Source organism: Mizuhopecten yessoensis, unplaced genomic scaffold, assembly GCF_002113885.1.
Source record: "Mizuhopecten yessoensis strain PY_sf001 unplaced genomic scaffold, ASM211388v2 scaffold11009, whole genome shotgun sequence".
Lineage (NCBI taxonomy): Eukaryota > Metazoa > Mollusca > Bivalvia > Pectinida > Pectinidae > Mizuhopecten > Mizuhopecten yessoensis.
Window position 1 is genome coordinate 1,061,450 of NW_018408833.1, and position 26,760 is coordinate 1,088,209.

The 26,760-nt window shown below is 36.1% G+C and overlaps 1 protein-coding gene across 2 annotated transcripts; it reads left to right on the plus strand.

Annotated features, from left to right (window-relative positions):
- Positions 1–115: 115 nt before the first annotated feature.
- On the plus strand, positions 116–25,067 carry LOC110464572 (ventricular zone-expressed PH domain-containing protein 1-like). Of its 2 annotated transcripts, XM_021519846.1 has the most exons (19): positions 116–198; positions 4,981–5,192; positions 6,109–6,253; positions 8,105–8,279; positions 8,635–8,798; positions 9,584–9,793; positions 10,467–10,556; positions 11,539–11,663; positions 14,169–14,230; positions 14,888–15,051; positions 15,900–15,977; positions 17,080–17,189; positions 17,656–17,748; positions 18,896–18,975; positions 19,665–19,786; positions 20,063–20,122; positions 20,708–21,321; positions 22,501–22,582; positions 23,680–25,067. In XM_021519846.1, exons 2-18 carry the CDS (start codon positions 4,984–4,986, stop codon positions 22,505–22,507), a joined length of 2,508 nt encoding a protein of 835 aa, XP_021375521.1. In that variant the 5' UTR covers positions 116–198; positions 4,981–4,983; the 3' UTR covers positions 22,508–22,582; positions 23,680–25,067. The 2 variants fall into 2 exon arrangements, with proteins under 2 accessions (XP_021375521.1, XP_021375522.1); XM_021519847.1 differs by lacking the exons at positions 22,501–22,582; positions 23,680–25,067 and having other exon boundaries at positions 20,707–20,959.
- The last annotated feature ends 1,693 nt before the right edge of the window (positions 25,068–26,760 follow it).

Below are 26,760 nucleotides of genomic sequence, written 5' to 3' on the forward strand. Positions count from 1 at the left end.
AAACATCATGAGACTCATTATTTAGTTTTAAACGCACAACGGTTGAACGAAAGCTATTTTACAATCCTCCGGATTTCTGATTGAATCGTTTCTAAAATTGGTGTTTCCTGTACTAGTTATCTCCCCTGACTTATGAATTGCCTCGTCTGATGTCTGGATGACAGTTTTAAGTAAAATGGAATATGGTTAAGTGTTTAAGTACGTATTTTATACATTTATGTTGAATTCATATTTAATATCGTTGAACTATTTACGTTATTTATGAACTTTCGTTTCATTCACCTGGGCACACACCTGTGACATCCAAACGTGTGTCTAATGTCACTGTTGTATTGGCATCTTTTTCAATAGTTTCGAAAGGTGCAACGTCCTTTATTACCAAAATTTGCATATTTATTGGTCTTACCAGAGACGTATAATACGTATTATAGGTCTCTGGTCTTACCATACAGTGCTATTTACATTCGGTTTTTTACCCAACCACTCCTCTCAAAACTGGCTACAGTTCGTGCACTACAGTGTACACCGTTCAAATATAGATTCCACATATATCAGATATGTTCCAACTCTTAATATAACCCCTTAATATATACCTTTCTGTTGTCCAGTCCTTTGGATACAGTTGCTAGGATAACTGTCAATTTACCTAAACCTACATTTTATTTATGAACCATTTTTTCATAGGGGCCCGATCGCGAGTATATAAGCTCTCACAAGAGCCTGTGCCATTTTGAATATGGACGATAACCTAAAATGTATTTACAAAACCGTCAAGCTAAGAACTAAGTTAGAGATGTTCCCCTTGACTACGCGTTGATACCACATTAATTATACTGTGATCATCCACATAACAAGTGTGATTCAACCAAACTGATATAAAACTTGTGTTGAAATTGAAGTTTTGTCTTTCTTACTCTTAATGGGTCCTCCTTAAAAGCGTCTTCAACCGACAATAAGCGTCTTCAGCGTCGCCAGACAAAATCTTTTAAAATACTGAATAAAGTAAGCGACATCAGACGATATGCTGTTAATATGACAATAATACACCTCTGTACCAAATTTCAGCTCGATATTCGATAAAATGACCAAGTTATGATTAATTGAATTTTTACGATCGCGGCGTGGCTCATGTGTGTATTCGCATGTAAAGTGAAGAAAGCATCGGCAGATAATATCGTTACAATTACTCGCTAAAGTAAGCGACATCAGAAGATATGTTATTAGTTAGACTTTTATTGATATATATTCCAAATTTCAGCTCGATTTTTGAAAAAATGATCGAGTTATGATTAATTTATTATTACGATCGGCGGCGTGGCATAGTGTGTGATTAGAACTCTACAGATCGTAAAGCGTCTTCAGACTATATCTCTAAAATTAATCGATAAAGTAAGCGACATCAGAAGATATGTTATTCATATAACTATGATACACCTTTATACCAAACTGCAGGTAGATATTTGAATAAATGACTGAGTAATGATAAGGTTGATTATTACGATCGGCGGTGTGGCACACGTGTGTGAATAGAACTCAACAGATTGTGAAGCGTCTTCAAACTATATCTCTAAAATTAATCGATTAAGTAAGCGACATCAGAGGATATGTTATTCATATAACTATGATACACCTTTATACCAAACTTCAGGTAGATTTGTTGAAAAATGATTGAGTTATCGTGAATTTAATTTTACGATTTTACGAAGCTATACGCCGTGTCACATATGTGTACGTAGGGTAGGGCTTCGCATAGGTGAACACAGTTAGAACGGATTATATTGTAGAACTCTCAGCCACACTCTTGAAACGAGCATGTTACCAGACCCTACGGACGTGGTTCTACTCAGGGTCCGTTATATGTTCGTGTGACTGATCGATTTAATGTTGATGTTTATAAAAAAAATCCCTATAGTTTTAAATGAATTTATATACACTACACCAATTTTAAATGGTTATTCTTGTAAAGGTAAAGCTGAAAAATAAAATCGGTTTAAACTTCTAATGAAAGGACTGGCACACAGGTGTAAATATCGGTATCAAATACATTTTGTCTGTATACGTAAGAATAACTGTTTCTCAAAAAAAGTCAAATGTCAAAAAATTTCACATCTTGAATCCCGTCCTGCGGACACACAAGTGTTGTGAAAGCGTAAAAAAGTTCTTCTTTGAGCGTAATTGTCAGCAGGTAACTAAGTTACAACTTTTGTTGTTTAACAGGACCGTGCGTTTCGGTGCGATTCGCGAGAACACGTTTTCGCGTCCCTGGTTTTTTGGCGATTGCTGCGGTTTTATGTATTGTTAACATACCATTCGTAGATGTTAAAAAGTCTGTTTTCTTCCACACATGCTTTATAGTAACTTGTCAACTTTGCGCGCTTTATCAAACGTTGACAATTCCCGCCACACGACTGTGCTCAACTTGAAATGCTGCGCGTGCGCGGCCAATTCATAGTCTCCGGTACCATGCAACGATCTACGTACGTCAGAGTACTGCGATTGTTGAATGGTATCCAAACGCTGAATCAGCTCGGGAACTTTTGATATTTTCCAGTCCCCTTGAAATGTGATTCATCGCAATTGTTGTTTTTCCAACCTTTTGGAATTGCAGCATTGCGCAATCTCGATTCAATCACCCTGCGCTTAATCGTTGGTAAAATCTTTTCTGACCAATATCTTCCTAAGCGTGTTCCATATGACTCATCAATCTTTTGTGCATTGGTATTGAATTCTTTTATTGAATCACAATTCAATAAACCATCTTCACCAAAGACTGATGACATGTCTCTGGGTTCATTCATAGAATCGTCCAGTGACTTAATGTCGTCTAGAATGGCTTTCGAAGTCTGTTTTTTAATTAACCTATCGTGTATTGCCTCCTTTGTAGCGAGGGTTCGCTGATACTCTTGTTTTGTACGTTTAGAACGGCCGTGGATAGAGGGTTCTGAAGGAAACAATCCTAAATACTCTGCAATAGCAATGTTCATCGCTTCATCGCCAAACCCTAGCATTCTGTCGAACCAACTTATACGTTTTTTATAGGACGCGTCGCGTGCAAGGGTCGAGTAATACCGTTTCAGTACAAAAATCTCGTCCAATTGTGGCTGTGGATTAAGTGGTACGGTTTTTTGTTTCGCTTAGCATAACTGATAACATGTGGATCGATATTGGTCTACCAATAGGAAAGTACGTACCATTGAGTTATTTATATTGTTATATGTGCTATAAAAAGAGCAGCGACTAGCGTTGTTCTGTCAAAGACTAAGCTAGTCGCCTGCTTAAACGGCCCTTTTCAGGGCCACAATCTTTTTAAAAAAGACCTGAGAAACTCGAAAATTACGCATCCCCCTCCCACTATATTATTTATAATAAAAATATATAACTAAACACATTGTTAAATGTATTCTTAATGGGTTCAATTAAAATCTAAATTGTTCAATAAATACAATAATGTTATTCTTGACACAGCTGATTAAAGGTGTATCAATGTTTATATAGCAATATATTCTAACTGTGTTCACCTATGTCAGAGACGTATAACACATACACGTATCTGCCTATGCGAAGCCCTACGTATACCCTACGTACACAAATGTGGCACGGCGTCTAGCTTAAAATCTGTACATCGTATGAATTAAATTCACGATAACTCAATCATTTTTCAACAAATCAAATTAAAATTTGGTATATAGTTGTATCATAGTCATAAGAATAACATATCTCATGATGTCGCTTACTTTATCAATTATTTTAAGAAGTAATGTCTGAAGACGCTTTTTGATCTGTACAGTTTTATTAACACACGCGTGCCAAGCCGACGATAGTAAAATAATAAATTCACGATAACTCGGTATTTTCTTCATATATCTAAGTGAAATTTGGTATAAAGGTGTATCATAGTTATATGAATAACATATCTTCTGATGTCGCTTACTTTATCGATTAATTTTAGAGATATGTTCTGAAGACGCTTCTTCATATGTTGAGTTCTATTCACACACGTGTGTCACACCGCCGATCGTAATAATAAATTAATCATAACTCGATCATTTTTTCAAATATCGAGCTGAAATTTGGAATGTATATCAATAAAAGTCTAACTAATAACATAACCTCTGATGTCGCTTACTTTAGCGAGTAATTTTAACGATATTATCTGGCGACGCTTTCTTCACTTTACATGCGAATACACACATGTGCCACGCCGCGATAGTAAAAATTCAATTCGTCATAACTCGGTCATTTTATCAAATATCAAATTGAAATTTGGTACAGAGGTGTATTATAGTCATATTAACAACATATCTTCTGATGTCGCTTACTTTATTCAGTATTTTAAAAGATTTTGTCTGGCGACGCTTGTTGTCACTTGAAGACGCTTGTTGTCGGTTGAAGACGCTTTTAAGGAGGACCGCTCTTAATGCATCCCCAATATATAATTTTCAGCCTATATTTTTACATTCACTCAAACGATGAGATGTATTAATTTGTTGCCACGTGAGCAGGCGGGTTCTAACGGTGTCGCATGTACACTAGGTCGATATATATCTCGAGTAGTTTACAGTAGATTAATTAACTTCAAACTTGATTGGAAGGTTCGATCGCAATGATCAGCCTGGAATTTATGGAGTTATGACCCTTTATTCAATTGCAGAAGCAGTGTCCGCATGATATCTCGAGTGGTACTCTATGGATTTAAACTTCAAACTTCGGTTCATTATCATAATAGATCGGACAAGTTTGATAACAGTAATAATCGCACCGTATTTGACGGAGTAATGGCCCTTTATTCAACAGATTAACTACTACCACTGACTTAGAATCATGCTACTACTATTCACACATATTAACAACAATATTCATTAGTTAGAATACAGGGTATACATGTATATATATTTTTCGGAGCCTAAAAAAAATAACCTACTTTATAGATTCTAAGCTGGTAAATCAAAGAATTTGTGCTGATATAATTTTACTCTTCAGAAAATGCACGAATTGTTTGCCTTCGTGTTGAGGAACAAGGATCTGTCAAAGGCAGGTGACCTTTTTTCCTTGGATGACCGCGATATCAAGAGGTGCCTTATCAGTGTCCTTCAGAAGATTGGAGAAATATTAGACAACAAAGACTTTGCTTCTAACGACAATGACCAGAGAGTAGTGGACATATGTGTTGCCAGGGTTACTACAGCAATCAGGTAAATTACAGAAATATGTGTTAGCATGGTTACCATAGCGATCAGGTAAATTACAGAAATATGTGTAACCATGCGCGAAATTTGTTCCGGGGAAAAATCGAAACAATTTAAAATCTAACTTTCAGCTCAGAGTTCTATTGATAAACTTAAATCACCCTATATACATATCATACGCAATTATATAGATACTGAATTGTGGAATAAGTTTTTGTTAAAATTTCAAAGTACTACTTTGTTTGCCAATCAGCACGCGACAGCACACTGTTCCAACTATTGAACGAATTTGTGTTGACTGTCTATAAGGCGGGAATTTTAAATTTTAAATGTAAATTATAAGTTAAAAATGAACATAAGAGGCAGAGAAAACGTAAATATAAGTATTGAACCAGCGGATTATGATTTGTTTGCTTGCAACGCTGTGTCATTCAAATAGAACATAAATACCATACAAAAACAGTTCAATGCTTAAATATGTATATAGCCATCAGGTAAATAACAGAAATATGTGTTACCATTGTTTCTATAGCCATTTTGTAAATTATAGTAATATGTGTTACCAAGGTTACTATAGCCATCAGGTAAATTACAGAAATATGTGTTACCACGGTTACTTGCATATATGTATATAGCCACCAGGTAAATAACAGAAATATGTGTTACCACTGTTACTTGCATATATGTATATCGCCATCAGGTAAATAACAGAAATATGTGTTACCATTGTTTCTATAGCCATTAGGTTAATTACAGAAATATGTGTTACCACGGTTACTATAACCATCAGGTAAATTACAGAAATATTCATACTAGGGTTATATCATTTTGTGGAGAAGAACCAAAAAAAGGTTTTTAGATAAAATATTATAGGAAAATAATTGTTTAAAAAAACAATAATTTAATCCCTGTGTTCCCTTAGGAAGACTGAGAGTATTGAGAAGCATGCTGTTGCCCTAGTACGCCTGTTGGAGCTATGTCAGAAACACAACTTGAACCCATCCTCTCAGGAGGAGGATCCTCCCCATGCCAAGATTGCCTCCGACATCATGGCGTTCCTCTTCATGGTCAGGTTCCAATCATTATTCTGAAAATAATTGTTCCCTTTGTAACATAGGGCATAACACATTACTCTCATTATACCATTGGTTTGTACATATTACAAGTTTGCAATAATTCATCCTGTATCCAATCAGTACTAACAGAATATGAGGTCATGTCCAAGTCTGCTAGAGTTCTGCCCCTTGTTCTGAAACTTGTAGACACTGGGCAAACTTGATTCTGACGTGCCTGTTGTGCACGCTACATTTAAGCAAGGCGGCATACACGCAATATGGCTGACAGAAGTCGCATTGTGTATCGCTTTGGCTGTCTCTCTCGGCCCGTGCCGAACTTGCGTGACTTATTAGGACATACGTAACAAATACAATCAACAAGGAAATGACCAGAGATAAATGTTATAGTTTGTAAGATTTGAATTTAATCAGTTCTAGGCTTGGACCTATTTTATACAGTTACACCAGCTAAATACAATATCCGGTTATTGAAAAGATCCTCTATAGCTTCTGTCTGACAAAAATAAGACATCAGGCACGTCATGTTATCATTGTGTAGACTTTAATTTTACTTTGACAGACTTTAGCTAGCCAGCTTATATTAATTACATGTACTACTAAAATGACTTCATATAAACTATACACACAAGTAAATACCTATTGATCTGTGTCTTCAGTATTTAAAAATACAACTGTCACACGCCCTAAATGTGATTATGTACACACGTAGAAATATTGAGTTATAAGAAAGTTGAGACTGGAACAAAATTAAGTTTCATCAAGTCTTCGACATTTAACAGTGATATTGACCTATTATATACATGTATATACATTTCAGTTCCTTTCACAAAGCAGTTAAGTAATGCTAGAAGTCAAAAGAGTCGGAAAGTAAATACTAAAAGTCAAAAGGGTCAGAAATTAAATACTAAAAGTCAAAAGGGTCAGGAGTAAATACTAAAAGTCAAAAGGGTCAGAAAGTAAATACTAGAAGTCAAAAGGGTCACAAAGTAAATACTAAAAGTCGAAAGGGTCACAAAGTAAATACTAGAAGCAAAAAGGGTCAGAAAGTAAATAATAGAAGCAAAAAGGCTCAGAAAGTATATACTAGAAGTCAAAAGGGTCACAAAGTATATACAAGAAGTCAAAAGGGTCACAAAGTATATACAAGATGTCAAAAGGGTCAGAAAGTAAATACTAGAAGTCAAAAGGGTCAGAAAGTAAAAACAAGAAGTCAAAAGGGTCACAAAGTATATACTAGAAGTCAAAAGGGTAACAGAGTATATACAAGAAGTCAAAAGGGTCAGAAAGTAAATACTAGAAGTCAAAAGGGTCAGAAAGTAAATACTAGAAGTCAAATGGGTTAGAAAGTAAATACTAGAAGTCAAAAGGGTCAGAAAGTAAATACAAGAAGTCAAAAGGGTCAGAAAGTAAATACTAGAAGTCAAAAGGGTCACAGAGTACAATTTCAGGTCCTTTTCCTAAAGGTCAAGGTTACAGCTGTTAGAGCGGAATTTCTGATGTGCATCATCTCAATCCCAGTCTTAACCTCTTTTCTATTTATTAAAATAACATGATTTCATAGACAAATTGTCTGCCTTATCTAATTGTCTGTTAAGGATATAATCTGTACACATGGATTGTAACTTTCCTAGAAAATCTATTCTTATTATATTTTTATTATGGCACAACTGAACATAAAAGAATAAATGTATTAATAACAATAGATATATCGCATGTATTTAAAGGGGGATCACTCTAACACAAAATTTCAAATGTGTAAGATAGTATATTTATGAGATGCATTGTGCAATTAACACATTTTTGTATCAATAAGACTGATTAAAAATGGAATGTTTGTTACAGCACTACGACAAGGGGAAGGTAATGATCCTAGCTATTCCTGTGGTTGTGAACTTTCTATGCTGTAATAACAAGGAGCTGGGACGCAATGTGTCCAGTTACCTGTCTCTGGCTGCACTGGACAACGCTGACCTCCTGGCACCTCACGTGGACCTCATCCTCAGCAGCCTGCTCAGGGGTACATATGTATATACTGACAACTTGTATCACTTTAAATAAGGTAGTTTGATTATTTCCATATCAGGATTACAGATCACCGTGGACTAGAGTGTTTTCATTGTATGTCTCATAATTTTAGATTGTGATAATTGTACAGCAAGAAGAGTTTTAAAAAATATAGCAGACACTGTGAAGAGAGTTTTCACAAATGTTTCATACACAGATAGTATAAACACATCATATGAGTGTCCCCGGCACATGTTGTTTCATATCAGAAACAGCATTAAATACTGATTTTTTTTATATTAGATTACCCAACCTTTAATTATATATAACTGCCTGAGATTTTACTGTAAATTTGATTTTCCCCACAGGCAACTACTTTCTGAGTACCTTGCTCCCCCAGATATTTACCCAGTGTCGACAAGCAGTCATTGATCAGACTGACTGCTTGGTCAAGATTATAGACAAGTGTGAACTATCCCAGAGGCTCAATCTCTTCCAGGTGTTTGGAATGATAGCCAAGACTGACACTAAAGTAAGTATAACTCTAACAGTACATACAGGGTGCGTAACGCCTGCATGTGTGGTAGGTTACTCTGTACCGTTAGAGATTTTTGTCGACCAGTAATATTGCATTGTTACATGTTCATTGTCATTTTTGTGATGGGGAACCTGGATGATTTAGACTGCAGACTGACTGTCCAATTATCACAGGTCAACTGGTCATAACATTTGGTATCCATTGTTTGTCATAAATTGAGAGAAATTCTGTTAAAAAATCTTTTAATTTAATATTAAAGTTCAAAAATTCTTTGGGAAACATACCGGTAATGCCAACAGGTGGTTTTGTTATAAAATACCATAACATTATTGTATAGTGTTCCTCGTAACTTTTCTACCTTAAAAAGTATTAACATAACAAAAATCATAACCTGTGACACAGGGGTTAAATTAAGTTCTCTGCTTTATAAATTTGAGATCTGGGTATTGAATCTTCATAGCAGATCTTAGATATTACTGTAAAAATTGAAATGAGGAGAAACATATTTATTTTGTACACTACTCTTTGCAGTAAATATAAGCAAGTAACTTCAACTCAGAAATTTGACCAAAAAAGAACTTCCCATTGGTGGAGATACAGCACAGATGTATTGGCACATTACAGTAAAGGAAGCCAGTTATGTAAAATTAACTAACACAATTTCTATGATTTGCATTAATAGCAAAATTTAATGCTACTCAAATGCGAAAATGTATATATGTCATTCTATAAGATTACTTACTATAAGTACTCACTGTATTTTTGATTTTCTGTTTCAGGTGCTTGAAAAGTATGTGCGAAAATTTGTAAAATATCTGTCCTCAAATACCTTGTCGCCCATGATTTTGTGTCTATTTGTTGACATGGCAACAGCCAGTCCACTCATCTTTGTCGATCATGTGTCCACTCTACAGAAGGTTGCCAAGCAACAACCAACACACATAGTACAAGTGATGCAGATAATGGGTGCCCTAGTAACCATTCACAAGGTAATTAGGCTGTGAGTCATACTACAGAACCTGATGGAGACAGGATTTTTGTGTTAGACCTGACAACACGAAATCTTGATTTAATTACATCAGTTTGGGGACTGGATACCTTGGTCAGACAGTACACTCTAGATCTGTTTGTAAACCTGACTTTACCATGATCTGATTTGGGACTGTAATAGAACTTCTGTTTGGGGACTTGATCATTTGGTCTGATATACTTACACTGTGTCAGTAAACCTGACTTTACCATTTGACTGAACAGTAAGATAAGCATACCCTCGGGCCATAAAACCATGTCTGCAATTTTCATTGAAATCAGGTTTGACTATTTGAACAATGTAGGATTTTGTGAGAAACTTTATGTATTACTTAAATTATTAAATTGTGATGTAATACGAAAATTATATGTAGAGATTTTAAATAAAGTTTCTTTATATTTCAGAATATTTTATTGTTCAAATCTTAGATACCAAAGGAAGTGGGTTGCAGACAAATCCTTTGGGAGTCCTTTTAATTATTTTATAATGATAAACAGTGTGGACACATTATCCTTTAGTAATGATGAAAAACTATCAATATACTCATGGAATTCATGTTGAAATTTTCTAAAAACTGTACCTGTACGCATATAACCATAACACAGGTTGATTGTGGTGCTTGTATGTTTTAGGACTACGCCAGGAAGAGCATGGATTATTTTGTGTCTCAGTTCGGTAGTGCGGACCAGACGGCTCTAACTGTTATATTACAGGAGATTAAGGTAGACCCACCAATAAAACATTTAGTAGTATATATATAGCTTTCCTTCCTAGTTATGTATAAGTAGTACTCTACATGAAATATGTGATCAGTATAAAATATTTTTTTTTATCTCTCCCTTCTCCAGCTTTGTAAACTTTGACTGCGTATAAAGTAGTGTATACGTAATGACAAAATACTCCGCGGCTGATACTTGTTTCAAATACGACGTCTTTCACGCTTTAGCCAGATAGCTGTTCGATGACAGCCATTGGTTTGGTTCCTTCAACATCAAGAAACATGGAACATATTCAGGATCCATTATGACTGATTATATACAAAGGGATGCCGGCAAACTTCTTTATTCCATGGATGCACATTCAAAATTCTTCGACAATAAAGCAAACAATGGTGGCTTCCTTTTGCGACGTTCGACCGTGTCACTACCAGAGCAGTATGTCAACGCGTACATATAGCGACTGTTATAAATGAATATTTACCAATATATCGAGGTAGATTCACTGGAACTATTTTCTCCTAGCAACCACTGCTGCTGTAGTTACCATCATAGCAACTCACTTCGACTATTGTTTTCTTGGAAAAGCATTTGAACATTATTTATGATGTAAATACAAGGATTGACCTTCATTTTGACGGCATATATGGTAGTATGAACACAGTTGGCAACAAACATATTCTGTATGAAGCACTTAAGCGCACCATAGAATATGTTCATTGCAAACTGTGTTCAAACTACTGTATACGCCGTTAAAACGAAGGTCAATCATTAAAAGTAACTAATAGTAACTGAAAAAAAATTAAATCTTCATTACTATCAGGTAACTGATTTTAGACAAGTTGTTTGATGGTCAAATATTTAATGTAGTAAGCAGTAATATTTAATGTGGTTCATTTCTTTAAGGTCAGACATAAGTTAATAAACTACTGTGAAATTCTCTTGTTATTATATGTATTTAGAGTTTAACTTTAATCTTTTTATCCAGGCACTCAGCTTAAACAACCATGATCTCTTGGATTTGAATCTCGAAGAAATTTCAAAATTGTCTCGAAATGGATCCAGTGCTGTCCGGATTCTTGTCCAGCAACTAAAGGAGGATAACAGTAAATAGTGAGTACTAGATCCTGGACAACATCAGTGTTGGCCTGGTGTGGACTGGAGTTTAGCCTTCACTATTAGTCACCTTATCCGTGCTTCAGTTTGGGCTGCAGCACATTGTAGTCACTTTGTCAGGACTAGAGTTAATTATTCCAAGTTTTTGTATGAAAATTGGGGATTTTAATTTGGGCTCGTCGCTCCATGCATTCGTCCATCCGTCACAGTTCAGTTTCTGTACAATAACTAGGCTAATAATAGTCTGATTGTTACAAAATTTGGTGTACACATACATTTACCTATTTACATGTCTAAGACTAAGTTCGCTTGTCAATGTGATCCTTGCATATTTATGCATAAATAATTCCACTTTTACATTCTGATTGGCTAATTGGTTTCCGTGCAGTAAGTGCCGTAATAATGGTTCTATTTCAAAAAAATTGATGTGCACATACATATTCACATGTTCAAGACTAAGTTCACCCACTAGTATGATCTGTGCATATTATGGATAATTAATTACATGTATACGTTCTAATTGGGTAATTGGTTTCTGTGCAAAAACTATGCTTAATGATGGTCCTATTTCAACAAATTGTGGTGGGCACATACATATTAATGAGGCACGGTAGTCTAGTGGTAGGACACCGGGCTCATGACCAAAGGGTTGCGGGTTTGAGTCACGGCACAGCACTGTGTTGTATCTTTAAACAAGATACTTTACTCCGCTTGTTCCAGTCTACTCAGCTGTAAATGAGTACGTGGTTGGTTAGTGCTAGAATTGTTGAATGCTAGCTGTGAGCGCCGAAATGGCAGCACCGGCTGTATGCTCCCCTGGGAGTTGAGAGAGATATTGTCTAGTTGCAAAGGCCCTATAACCACGGATAATAGTTTGAGAACCGCTTTGAGACAACCTAAGAAGCTCAAATTATTAACATGTTTCAGGCTCCATTCGCTCGTCAATGTGATCTATGGAAATTTACAAATATATAAGTTAATTAAAGGTCATCAAAAACCCTAACAATTAATGGTAACCTTGTCTATTATTCAGTGACTGGGAAATATTGTAATACATCCCATTATAAATGATAAATAAATGCTTACAGAGGATGTTATGTCTGCTTTGTAAAACTATAGCAAATAAAGAACTTGAACTTGAACTTGCTTTGATCTGGTCAGGCTGAATCTCGTTTGACATCTGGTATTGTCGCCCCTTCGTGGATTCCGTTGTGTGGTGTTGGAGTGTAGGTCGCCACTTTGACATCTTCACCGTCGCTGAATGTTTCGCCCTTCAAAATCATGACATCCTACAGGTGGCTGGTCCAAGTGGTGATGTTATTACTGTGTGTCATTGTGCGACTTCCACTCCTTGTCCTCTCGCTGGTGCCATATCCAGCATGATGCACCCTCGGCTTGCTCTCCTAAGACCCTGACTGCGTTCTGTTGGTCTATGCTACGTATCCCCAGCGCGTGGAACGTTCCTGCTCTAACGAACTGGCTCCCTGTTTTCTTTGAACCTGTTGTTTGCTTGACTCTCCTCACCTCTCCCTCTCAAGTGTATCTGCTAAGATTCGGAGAACCTGGTTGTGTCTCCTTCGATATTGCCCTTACTGTAAAGCCTCTCTGCATCCAGACAAGATGTGGCCATTGTAGCACGAACGTCACATAGCTTGCATTCTGGATCTTCTGTCAGGCCCTATTTCAGCAGTTTAGTTGGCGATGGCAACGTGTCATATATAGATCTCATCAGGAATGTGATCCGATATGGCTCCATTCTCCAGAGCTTAAGGAGGATATGGTTGTTTATAATGATTGAGAATATGGGCAAGGGAAGCAACCCCTATACAGAATATACCTTCCCTACTTATGATCAAAGGGAGATCATTCTTGTAACAGATCCATTTCGTATGAAAAATAATGTTTTCAGAGACCCTAAACTTCCCTCCTGTAATTGAAAAACTGCACCTTGTCTTATTCCAATACTAACGAAGCTCAGGATATCAATCAGTCAAATCTATATATGGTATCCAATGGAATTGTTGTATACTAGAAAATGTCCATAGTGGCACGAGGGGCCGATGGAATTTGGCTTGTTCATAAACCCCCTAGACTTCTTCTAGGCTGTTACACTGTTAATCCTGATCCACTGGCCATTTTGAAAGAAACTGAAGGCCTAATTTCTAAGAAACATTTTCTCTTTTGTCTGCTTTTAATACTCCATACTAGCATATCATGTTTCAAGTAACTCTCAACAATAACACTTCATCTTAAACATGTCCTTAAAGCGGGGAATATGAAATCCGTGAATTTACTTGTTATTTTCAGACTTTGATCACTCTGCAAAACAATCAAGTAAACAACTTCAGCGGAACATTTCTGATGACACATATCTTTACTCATTAGATTATTTTCCCAGGTTCAGTACTTTATCCTTAACAATTAACAGATGTATTTTACTTACCAAACAGCATAAAGAAATAAAAAACTGTTTTCTCAAAAACTTAATTTGTTTTTGTTTAGCTCATCAGCTGCTCCAATGGAGAATACTAAACAGGAAAGATGGGCGCTGAGCCAGACAAAGGGTACTGTCAAGTTTTATCAAAATTGGATGTTAAATGAAGTCAGGAATATTTTTTGAAAAAATGTAAATTAACATAGAATTCAATGGGAAATGGCACATCACTTTATATTTAAAATGTAACTTACAAAATTTGTCCGGTTAAAATATCTTTTGGCCAGGGACTTATTTGCTTCTAGGTCTAAGTATTCTATTTTCGCTATATTTTGTTTAGTGTTTTATGACCAGTGAGTGTAGACTGTTCAATATTCAAAACTAATACTGTTTGTAATTATCAAAATGTAAATTTATGACTGTCATAATGGTATGATGGACACTAAAATATTAAAATGCTATTAATAGACTAAATGTTTAAATCTCAGTGTCGCTAGGGGCCTAGTTCTACCTTGTTCTGTTCACAAAAACATTTCTACTTGAGTTCTGCTAATTTTTTGACAGCCAAATGTATGTTGGAATATAATTTTACAACTTCATATCTGCATTAGATTTAGGCCAGACTTAAATTAGTTTCAAGCTAATTAAAATTAGACTTGTATTAACCCTCCTTTACTGATACACTCAATATATTGGAGTTTGTCGGTATTTGGAGCATAAATACAAGTCTTATTTTAAAATTGGATTGCATAAGTTTTAACAATGATTTCTATATTCTAACCATCAGAATCATCGACGAATGGCAAAACACACATGAGAGTCCCTGCAGCAGGTTTTCTTCAGCCCAGGAGTATTGATATCAGCAGCATCCTGCTGATGAGACGTCAGATCTTTGGAGATCCTGAGCTGGAGAACCCACAGACTCTTGTGAACGATCAAAATTTCTTATGCGTAAGTGAATTTCACATTATGAAAAAAAATATATTACCTGTTCTCGCTTATAGTGATTGAAAGGGCTGCAACTAAATAACAGACAGGTATTGCTTGTGCTGTTTCAATTATCTATATTAATCGTAAGAATTGAAAAACTATAATCGATTGATTATCCATTAAAAAAATAGGATTAGCCTTGTTGTTCAAAAGTTAGAGGGAGATGCATGTACATGATTCTTCTCCCTGAAGAAAACACTTCATTAAATATGATTATCTTCTATTAGTTTGGTTGTTTCATTTTGGGAACGCATTAATCAAATATTATTTTGTGTTTTTGTAGCTCGTTATATTTTAATTATGACAATGTAATAAACTTATAAAATGAGGACGTTTTTACTGTGGTGTTCTGGCCAGGTTGTATAGGATTCCATTAGGTCATTATTAAAAAAGCAATTAAAAAGGGTACCATAAAGTCTGCCAAATAAATTATTACCAATGTCACTAATATGAAACAATATTCCTATTTTAAAGAAGTGTCCAAATAAATCCAGTGGCAATGCTCTTTACAGTTGTTGGTAATAATAATAGTAAAAGTAAAAAGAAAATCTTCTTGGTGATATAACTGATCCAATCCAGTGGAACCCTTACATATATTAAACAAAGCTTTCTTTAAAGTGCTCTACAGCTATAGCTTTCTTGGAAGTGCACTGTAATTTAACCCTTTCACCACTGTAGACCATACCGGAATCATCCAAATCAATGCATGGTAGGGTTAATTAAAGTTATATAGGGGTGAAAGGGTAAAGGCTGTTACAATATGTATTGTAATTATGTCACCAACACTCACACCAGGATTTTCAATTAAGGCTGTCATACGGAGAGCAGTGATTGAGACAGGCATCAGATCTGTGAAAGGACACAACTTCCACGAATTGATGCTGAAGGTAAACAGAAAGTAATTCGCTTATATTTGCAATAAGCAGAGACACATTTAACCAGAGATTGGCAGCTTGATCTTTTAATGTCTTACCATTTGAGACTGGAACTGGATGTCATGACACTTTCTGTTCCTAACTCCTTTTGTTATTTATTTAATTTAAAAAAAATATCTTTTAATCTTAATTCTAACATGATGTTTCAAGCCAGATTGGGATTCTCACCAGATTCTTAATATCAATATGCTCCAACTCTTACAAAGTTAAATAATTTAGCTCTGAAAATGCATAAATTTCAGAATAAACAATTTAAAAGGGTGGCTTCGATGAGTGGCTGGTATGCCCTTCAGCTACAGAATAACTCCTTTTATATCCTCCAATGCTGACAAAGTTCAATAATTTGATAATTAACAATAAGATCATGCATGATATTGCGAGATCTGAATGAGTTGCCAATCTCTGGTTACTCGTCTCTGCAATAAGTTATAGAAAATTTGAGAAGTTATGTACTGGTAGATATGACAAGGGAACTTTGGTAACTTTCGATTTGTAGTGTGATGGAATCTGTTTGGAAGATACATCACAGTCACAGATTAATCAGAGGAACTTGTATGAGTTTTTTATGAGATTTAAGAAATCAAATTTAGATTTTGATAAGGCGAGCCCCTGGCGTTCAGTGTTTTTACAAAACATTTTATTTGCAATAGTGTAGACTAAATGCATTGATAGCAAAACAACTAAATATGTGGTGGGTCCCAGAGCTTATTTCCGGGGCAAAAGTCTGCCCAATTCCCAATGGAAAAAGATTTTATTTTTCCTAAATCTCTTCAAAATTTCTCAATCAAACAGAAATATAGAAACTGTTATCATCATATTGTATTCAGGTGACTTTGCAATACTATAGCAACAGATGTTATGAAAGAATTATTTATTAAAACAAAATATAGGAATGTTTTGGATTTAGGATTTAGATAAGAAAGTCAGTATTTGGTAAAACCTTATATAAATATTTCAGAATTTCGTGTACTGCAACACAATTTTCCCAATTCCAAAGCATCGCCGGGCCCCATTCCCTGAATTATATGTATTTAACAACTTATTATTACTTCAGATCAAGGAGCTAGTTTTGAATATCAACGATGAAGACAAAGAAGTTATGAAGAAGTTGAAAGAGAAAGCGACCAATGTTATCCATTACCTGAAAAAAAGACAAGTTTCACCGTAAGTATCATATTTAGTACATATGTACAATTAATCGTTCTTGTACTGACCGTCCTATGATTCAATACACAGTGATAACTGGTTTGAAAGGTTGAACGCTTTATACCTGGGGAGACCCATACTGACATTACCAAGAAAGCACTAAAATATAGGCTTGTCTTTAGATACAATAGCTGGAAGAAATAGTCTCTTCTTGGGAACATCTCAAAAGTAGTCTAAAAATATTTATTTTTTTCTTTCTGCAAGCTAGCTAGCTTTTGAAAATAGCACTGTCAGCTTTAATGATTTTATAGGGTTTGTTTCCCTATTTTGAATACACATTTCAGGTGTGTGCGGCGGTGGTGGGGGTGTAGGTTTATTGATAGTGGGATAATTATATATCAATCCAGGTTCCAGGTACACTTTGCTAATTTAATGTATTAAGCTTAAATGTAAGAATAAATGCTATCTTTTTGTGTTCTTTCAGGGACAGGGAGTTCAAGAAGAGGAAGTTAGATTACGGCAAGTTTTCAACAGACGATGATAAGGAGGAAAAGTTACAGACTTGTTACAAAACAGGGTAAATAGAGTATATATGAATACATCAAGTCACCACCTTCAGATTATTTATATACCCTATTCTTTCTTTTTTGGTAAAACGAAAGTAGGGGGTGGGCGATTATTGGAATCAATGGTAGCAACCACACTTGGAGATTATTGGAGGTACAAACATGAAATTTGTGAAAATCAAGGTTTTCAAAGAATATATGGAATTTTCTGGCTTAGAGTAACTTCCCCTGTCTAGTTTAGTTATCTATATACTTTCTAGCTATAGGCATTGCTTTCAAAAAAGCGGCCATCATTTTCATGCTTCGCATTTATAATTCCTGGACGGCGACTTTCCAGGTAAAGTGTAGACAGTAAACAGTCCTGAGTTCAACCCCTGCATTATTTGTTGTTTTGTTTTTGTATTTCTATTTTTGACCAATAACATGCTGGGATAAAGCACTTCCAAGTTTGTTCAAATGAATAACCTTGACCTATACTCAAGGTCACATATCTTATATGTTTTAAACCTTTAAACGACTTTTTCTAAATAACCATAAGATCAAGAATGTTGATACAGTATCTGGCCAGTAGTATGCTTGGATGAAGGGCTTCAAAGTTTGTTCAAATGAATGAGCTTGACCCACTTTCTAGGTCACATTAAATTAAATATGTATTAACCTTTAAATAACCTAATCTCAATAAAATAAGGTCTAGGGTGGTCATATTTGACATGTTGCATGTTGAGATGAAGGGCGTATAGCCGCTATAATGTTTGTTCAATGTAATGACCTTGTTCGACTTTCAAAGTCATAGGGGTCAAATGTGTTTACATCTTTTAACAGGTTCTTTTGAATGACTTACAGTTATAAATACTGATATTTTGCCTGTAGCTTTACACTTTTAAGGTTACAATTGATACCAGGTGAGCGGTGAAGGCCCATTTGGGCCTCTTGTTATTGACTTTTGCACTGCGAGCGAGGGATATCGATGATGGCGTCTTCTTGTTAATATTGCATCAACAATACAAGCTAATTTTTTTTTTTTTTTTTTTTTATATTTCCAGAAGTAAAATAGAAAAGAAACATCTGTAACTGAATCCTTGGGACATAAATATCATCGGTATTTTGAAATTAATGGGTTATTTCTTTCTATATTGTTTTTGTTTCTTTACTTTTCAGGAGTCTTGTTACACTGCTGGATTACAAGGACGTACCGATTGCAAAGGCCAATATCGTTGCATACCCATGTACTGATTTGTGTGAGTTGTTTAAATGTTATTTGATTTGATTACATGGATGATGAAAATACCCTCTCTGGTCATATATTAGTATATAATATACTAATTTGTAGTAAACATCAGTCTGTCCGTCCACAGTTTTGTTTTCCAATATTTTCTCGGAATCCAAAGAACTAATCTTTCTGAAATTTGACATGGCGATACACTGTGATATGTAGATATGCAACAATAGGGGTTTAAAAAGTGTCTAAGGTCAAGGTCAGTGTCACCATTACTAAAGATAGACAATGGAGTTTACGGTCAAGCACATGACAGGGTCCCTTGCTGCCCTGTCAGTGTATCATTCTAGTTTATAATTGTGTTTAACAAATTTGAAATCTAAAATGACCGAGAAATGTTCTGATTGGTGGACTAATCAGGAGATAAGCCGAAACTATTTTGCTGATTGGGTTAAAGATTCTTGATATATTTCTCTCATGACCCCTAGGTTTAAGTATTTTTGAATCAAGTCCTATTTTCCTGTTGGTTTGAGGCAGTTCAGTTTATTCTTCAAGGATGTGGTGGTTGTGCTCCTTTGTAAACACGAAGGCATGGCAGCAGAATTGGTAATGTTTGAACAGGAGTGCATCACAGAACTACAATGAACTCTCTGCACGGATGTTGGATTTCCCACTCCCTGTATGCACATTGATTGCTATTTTTTCTTACAGTCATCAAAGACACTGATGACCCAGGAGCATGGCTGTCAGTAATGATAGAGTACAAGGGGAAGGGTTCTGTGTTAGACTACCTGCCAGCCAGTAACGCTATGCAGGACTGGAAAGATGTCGGGGTAACCTAGTAGCTAAGAGTAGTACTGACTTGGAAAAGATATTGTGCCAAACATATGTAGTCTCATAACCTGTATTTATCAATTTAAAATGGAGACAAAATGCTATTGAAATAGTTGAAGCACCGAGTGTAATACAGACGTTCATAAATTTGATGTCTCACTTTTAATACACTTTTACAACACTTCCCTGATATTCTTTTGAATAAATATATAGTATTAAAAAAACATTTAAAAATGTGAAATTATTCTGATTGTAATTTTTTTGTTGTATTGTAGAGAAACAGTTTAGTTTCATGGCCAAGAGAAATGGTGGCCAATGACAAAACCTATGATGATGTAAGTTTTTTATGCTTATTGAATCCATTCATGTCCAAACCAGAGGGGAGTTAGGTTTCCACTCCCGTCTGTCTGTCCCACTTATGTTTTGGCGCATGTTTTCTAGAGGCTTTGCCATTCATTCCATTTTGGTACCAGCATGTTTATATTTGGCATCAGCTAGGTTCCTGTTGGGTTCAATATTGATACAGTGCAATCAAAATGGAACAAATGCTGGAATGCAGAATGTAATTGAGCTTGTAGTAGAAAGAAGTCAATTGTGAATTTTGGAGAAATCTGATTGGATGATATGTTAATTACGTTGATTAATGGTATTTACCTTCACAATTATTATGGCAGACATTTATAAATTCAAACAATTATTGATGAGTCACTGTCTGATAAAGATTTTGAAATCAATAAGAAATCAAATTTTGTAACGTAATAAAAAAACAAAAAATTCTGATGAAGGTGACATACCGTACTTGTCATCCAACTGTCACACATAAACACTTAATGGTTGTGCTATATGTATCTTTTCACAATACAGAAACCCTGCTAATTGCTTTAAAGAAAATTACTTTTTGGACATTTTCTTTTATTAGTTATTATGCCAAGGCCAGGAAAGAAAGGCGAATACAGAGGAAAACTCAAAGGAGGAGTTGCCCTCCACTCCTGGAACCTGCTGGGGATTTGCAGCCAGCAGCCCATCTCAACCAGCCTGCCACCCAGTCAGACGCCAAGCCAGTCTCCCAGCATATGCATGACGTCCAGCCAGTCGCCAAACCAGACGTCCGGCCAGTTGCCAAGTCAGACGTCCAGCCAGTCGCCCAGTCAGACATCCAACCAGTTGCCAAACCAGACATCCAGCCAGACGTCCAGCCAGTTGCCAAACCAGACGCCCAGCCAGACGTCCAGCGAGTAGCCATACCAGACGTCCAGCCAGATGTCCAGCCAGATGTCGAACCAGATGCCCAGCAATACCTCCTGTTAGTCGTCCAGCTAGACGCCCAGCTAGATGCCCAGCTAGACGCCCAGCTAGACATCCAGCCAGTTATCCAGTCAGACGTCCAGCCAGTCGCCAAACCAGACATCCAGCCAGACGCCCAGCCAGGTGCCCAGACAAACATCCAGCCAGTCGCCCAGCCAGATGCTCAGCCATTCCTCCTGTCAGTCGCCCAGCTAGATGCCCAGCCAGATGTCCAGTCAGTGGAGTTAATGTATGTTCACATTTTGTCAGAGCTATGTCCATCTTATTTCTTCATTAAATTTTAAATATATCTCATACAAGTACATGAGCAAGGGCATCATGGTCAGGGTCACTTTTACAATTAACAGAAAAATCAATACAATCACTTTCTGGCAGGATATTAGTCCCCCACTGGTTCCTGGGGGGGGACTATAGGTTAGCACTCAATCCGTCCTTCTGTCCATCCTTCCATACGAGACGTTCGGGACATATACTATTTCACCTGGAGTAAGCAGATTTTGTGTACAAGGACATCTTGGTGCAGAGTTCAAGATGAGATCACTGTGATCTATGACTTGACCTTTGACCTTTACTTTTGTAAATGTTTGTCCGGGCATGTCTTCTTTACATTATTTACCTGGAGTGACCAGATTTGGTGTACAAGGACATCTTAAGATGGCGGAATGCAGAGTGTAAGAATTAGGTGACTGTGACCTATGACCTTTACTTTTAAAAAGTTGGTCTGGGGCATATCTTCTATACTGCTTTACCTGGAGGAACCAGATTTGGTATACAAGGACATCTTAGAGTGCAGAGTGCAAGAAGAAGATCGCTGTGACCTATAGCTATGACTTGACCTTTGACCTTTATTTTTGAAAAAGTTTGTCTTTGGCATATCTTCTATACTATTTCACCTTGGGTAACCAGATTTGGTGTACAAGGACATCTTGGGATGGTGGAGTGCAAGAAGTATGTATCAGGATACTTTCCTAACAGTAGGTACATTCTGACATAAGTGTACTGTTCTGTAAATATATAGAAATCTTTACCAGTGGAGACTATGGATTGCCTTGCAATAATTTGCCTTGTTAATCAAACTTAATATATCAATTGTGTATGAGAATGCTTTTAACAAGTTTGTGGGTAAAGTTGTTGAGGTCAATGTCACTTTTGCTATTAAACAGAATCTCTTGGTTATGAATCTTGCGACTTTAATATCAGATTTGTTTTTTGTTGACTGTCAGGTGTGAGAACAAATTGAGCAAGTTTTACTCCAGGGCAACATAACCATTTGATGAAAAGTTGTGCTCCCTTTGAACATGCAGAATTCACATAATAACCTTTAATACTGCTTTTATATTACAGCTCACAATTTTCAGAACCAGCCTTAATATAATCTACATGATCATTTTTTATATTCTATTTACAGATACTAGTTGCATGAGTTTGTTGAGGTGGACTTCCCACTTTTATCAGACAGAAGGAGACGTAGCTAACTGTGTTTTGGACAGGTAATTATAAGGATGCACATGGCACAATGTTAAGCTGATAGATATGAGTAGAAACGTAGCTGTGATCACACTCATGGTTTTAGGAGCATTTCTATAGAAAACAGAAGAAGGCACTTTTTTTCTTGATCATGCGTCTTATTAAATTTGTGAAACTAATGTAGTACTTGGTTTGGTTTTGCTTTTATTTTGTTCAACTTCCTATCGACGTCTTAAGTCATGTAATGATGTTTGTAGTAGACATGGTACTTAATTGGTTGTGTTCTCCAAATAAGAATTTAGATTTGATGATTATAGAAAAGTTATTGCCTTTAATTTGACATTTAAATCTTGTCCATAAATCTATCATCAGTGTACACTGTAGTATCAATCTTCTTGACATTTTGTTGACGCAAATGCATGACCTTGACCTATTTTCAAGGTCACAGGGGTCATATATGTAAAAGTCTTTAAAATATCTTCTGATGAATAACAAAGAGACCTGTACCATAATGGTTTGATGATTGCTAAAATGTAAGCAATTAGAGTTATTTGCCCTTTGTTCATTTCATGCATGGTGATCATGTTACAATTTAATACATATTTGATACTGCTGATGACTTGATTATCCCCTCCCAATGAAAGTTTGAGGGGATATAGGATTCCGCCGGTGCGTACATGTATGTACGTACGTATTTTACACTCTTTGTCATTGTTCTAGCGACTTCATTCCTCAATGGAATTTCATGAAACCTCACTTCATGATACCAGAGTTTAGTATGACAATATCTTGAACAACTTCATGTTTCAGGTTACTGTGTTAAAGGTCAAGGTCATTTTTACTATTTTAAGAAAATCTTTGTCATCTGTCTATCGACTTCATTCCTCGACAGAATCTCATGAAACTTCATACATTACAAGTGTTTGGTATGGCAATGCATTCAACTAATTCTCGTTTCAGGTTTCTGCGTTGAAGGTTAAGGTCACTGTTACTATTTTTATATAAAAATTGTCATCGCTCTAGCGACTTCATTTCCTCTCACATCTGTCACAATGTGTGAACATGAGGGGATTTGTATCACTTGTGATACTTTGTTTATATTTTGTCTCCTTTTTTTCAGATCATTGACATCAACCCATTAACAGCGACTTTTATGAAAACCAACACAAAGAATGTCTATGTTTGGCCAAGGAAGGAGGATATATCCCATGTGGACTCTGAAGAAATCACAACGGTTCTCAGGTGTCCAACTATGGATACAAGAGAATGCTTAGTGTTCTGATGGGTCCACAGAAGTCCTTTGGGTAAAGGGCACCATCTTATTAAAATATGTAATTACCATTGCCACTAGCATTAAATATCGAAGTCCATTTCTACAATTTGTTTCTATATATGTGATGTATTTAACGATGTACAGTTGATAGAAATATGAGAATCTGAAAAGAAAAAGAAACGTAAAGGAAACCGAAAAATTTGGGACCAATGCAATGTCAATCGTGTACACTATACAGATGTTTTAAATTGAACGCACACCATCAAAGTAAAACATGAATATCAGAGTAAAGGAAATAAAAGTTTGAAAGTGGCACTCTTTGGAATCATAACTGATACATGGTACCCTTTACCTCAATATTTTATCTTATAATTTTTGTTTTATTATGACATTATGTTTTGACCACCAAATCCCTGAGGTGTTCAAGCAGTGGCCATGGTGTAATATATAGATATTGGTCAGACTGAAGTTTGGTAACAAATCTCCGAGGTGTTCAGGCAGTGGCCATGGTGTAATATATAGATATTGGTCAGACTGAATTTGGTAACAAATTCCCGAGGTGTTCAGGCAGTGGCCATGGTGTAATATATAGATATTGGTCAGACTGAATTTGGTAACAAATTCCCGAGGTGTTCAGGCAGTGGCCATGGTGTAATATATAGATATTGGTCAGACTGAATTTGGTAACAAATTCCCGAGGTGTTCAGGCAGTGGCCATGGTGTAATATATAGATATTGGTCAGACTGAATTTGGTAACAAATTCCCGAGGTGTTCAGGCAGTGGCCATGGTGTAATATATAGATATTGGTCAGACTGAATTTGGTAACAAATTCCCGAGGTGTTCAGGCAGTGGCCATGGTGTAATATATAGATATTGGTCAGACTGAAGTTTTGTAACAAATTGTCATTAGAAAAAGGATAAGTTTAAATTTTTGTCAGTAACCATTTTTTGGGTCAAAAGTCTATATTCGGTTTTGGGTAGGGTCAAAGTTTGTAATAAAAAATCTGTTCTTCCAGGTCTAAATTTGGTTGGTATCATGGTTTTACTTCGAAGGTCATTGAGTTTTTGTAATTTTACAAAATGTTTCCCCAGATTACAACTTGGCTTTTTATTGACAACTGTTTTTAAAAAATGATTCTGCTTTGAAAGCTTATATAACAGTTTTTATTAGCTTATGTCGTGGTGCGGCGTCCGTCCATACGTCCGTCCGGCGTCCGGCGTCAATATTTTACTTTAAACAACTTCTTCTCAATAACCAAAAGGCCTAGGGTGATGATATTTGGCCAGTAGCATGCTGGGATGAAGGGCTACCAAGTTTGTTCAAATGAATGACCTTGACCCACTTTCAAGGTCACAGATGTCAAATGTCTTAAAATCTTCAACAAACTTCCCAGGGTAATGATATTGGGCCTGTAGCATGCTGTGATGAAGGGCTACCAAGTTTGTTCAAATGAATGACCTTGACCAACTTTCAAGGTCACAGGGGTCAAATGTCTTTAAACAACTTCCAACAACTTCTTCTCAATAACCAAAAGGCCCAGGGAACTAATATTGGGCATGTAGTATGCTGAGATGAAGGGATACCAAGTTTGTTCAAATGAATGACCTTGACCCACTTTCAAGGTCACAGGGGTCAACTGTCTTTAAATCTTCAAACTACTTCTTCTCAATAACCAAAAGACCCAGGGTACTGAAATTTAGCCTGTAGCATGCGGGGATGAAGGACTACCAAGTTTGTTCAAATGAATGACATTGACCCACTTTCAAGGTCACAGGGGTCAAATATGTTAAAATCTTCAAACGACTTCTAAATAACTGAAAGGTCTAGGGTACTGATATTGGGCATGTAGCATGCTGGGATGAAGGGCTACCAAGTTCATCAAATGAATGACCTTGACCCCTTTCAACCTAATGTCCTTGTTCGACATTCAAGGTCACAGGCGTCATATGTTTAAATCTTTTAATAGGTTCTTATGAATCAAACACTGATATTCTGCCTGTAGCTGTATTTTAGTCCACTTTTAAGATTACAAGTGTGAGATTAATACCAGGTGAGCGATGCAGGCCCATTGGGCCTCTTGTTCATTGACACATCGGTACCTTTATATAATCGCTTGATTGTAATATCCACTGTTTTATCTTTGTTTTTATTATTAGTTTCTCATAAGTTGTATCATTGTGAATCAATAATCTCATTTGTACATAATATCAATCTCCATCTACTGTATGCACGGGTTACATGAGCAGGTTTGAATTGTGATTAATGTGTGATTCTGTGGATATTCAGTCATTGTAATGTGTCCTGAAAGAAACATGTATGTACTTGAAAAAAACATAGGTAGTATATCATGTTATTATCATATACTTTGTTCATACATAATGTCATTGCTCCATTGACTTAAAAGATTTCAACAACAGTATATATATATTGTACAAGAATACAAGTTTATGGTGTCTGAATCATCATCATTGCCTTTTTGTAATATCAAATTTCATACATAATCAAGTATGAGAAGTGTGTGTGTCAGAGCGCTAATTATATAAGGACATGATCGTTTTCACTATTTATTTTGGAATAATAATACCTGGAAATAATTCTTGTTTCAGGTCCTAAGGTCAGTTACTTACCAGGGTCACCCTAATTAGTGCTCAGTGGAGAAATGAATGCCCAGCAGGGTTTTTGTGGGTTTTTTTTGTATTTTTTTTTCTGATTTATACAGTAAATGCCATCACCTAACTATATGCAAAATTTCAGTTAGATCACCTGAATGAAAAATATTCATATTTAAGTATTAAATGACGTATTTTATATCAGTGGAGGAGTGAGAGCCCAGCAAGGTGAAGGCTTATATGTTTACAACTCTCAGCCATGACTCTATGAATGTACATGACTAAACGACAAAGACTGCTCAAAATTAGAGCCCAA

Coding starts and splice junctions, on each gene's coding strand:
- LOC110464572 (XM_021519846.1), top strand. CDS start 4,984: ATGCACGAATTGTTTGCCTTCGTGTTGAGGAACAAGGATCTGTCAAAG. Junction 8,280..8,634: donor CCTCAGCAGCCTGCTCAGGG/GTACATATGTAT, acceptor TTTTCCCCACAG/GCAACTACTTTCTGAGTACC. Junction 20,123..20,707: donor ATGACAAAACCTATGATGAT/GTAAGTTTTTTA, acceptor TCTTTTATTAGT/TATTATGCCAAGGCCAGGAA.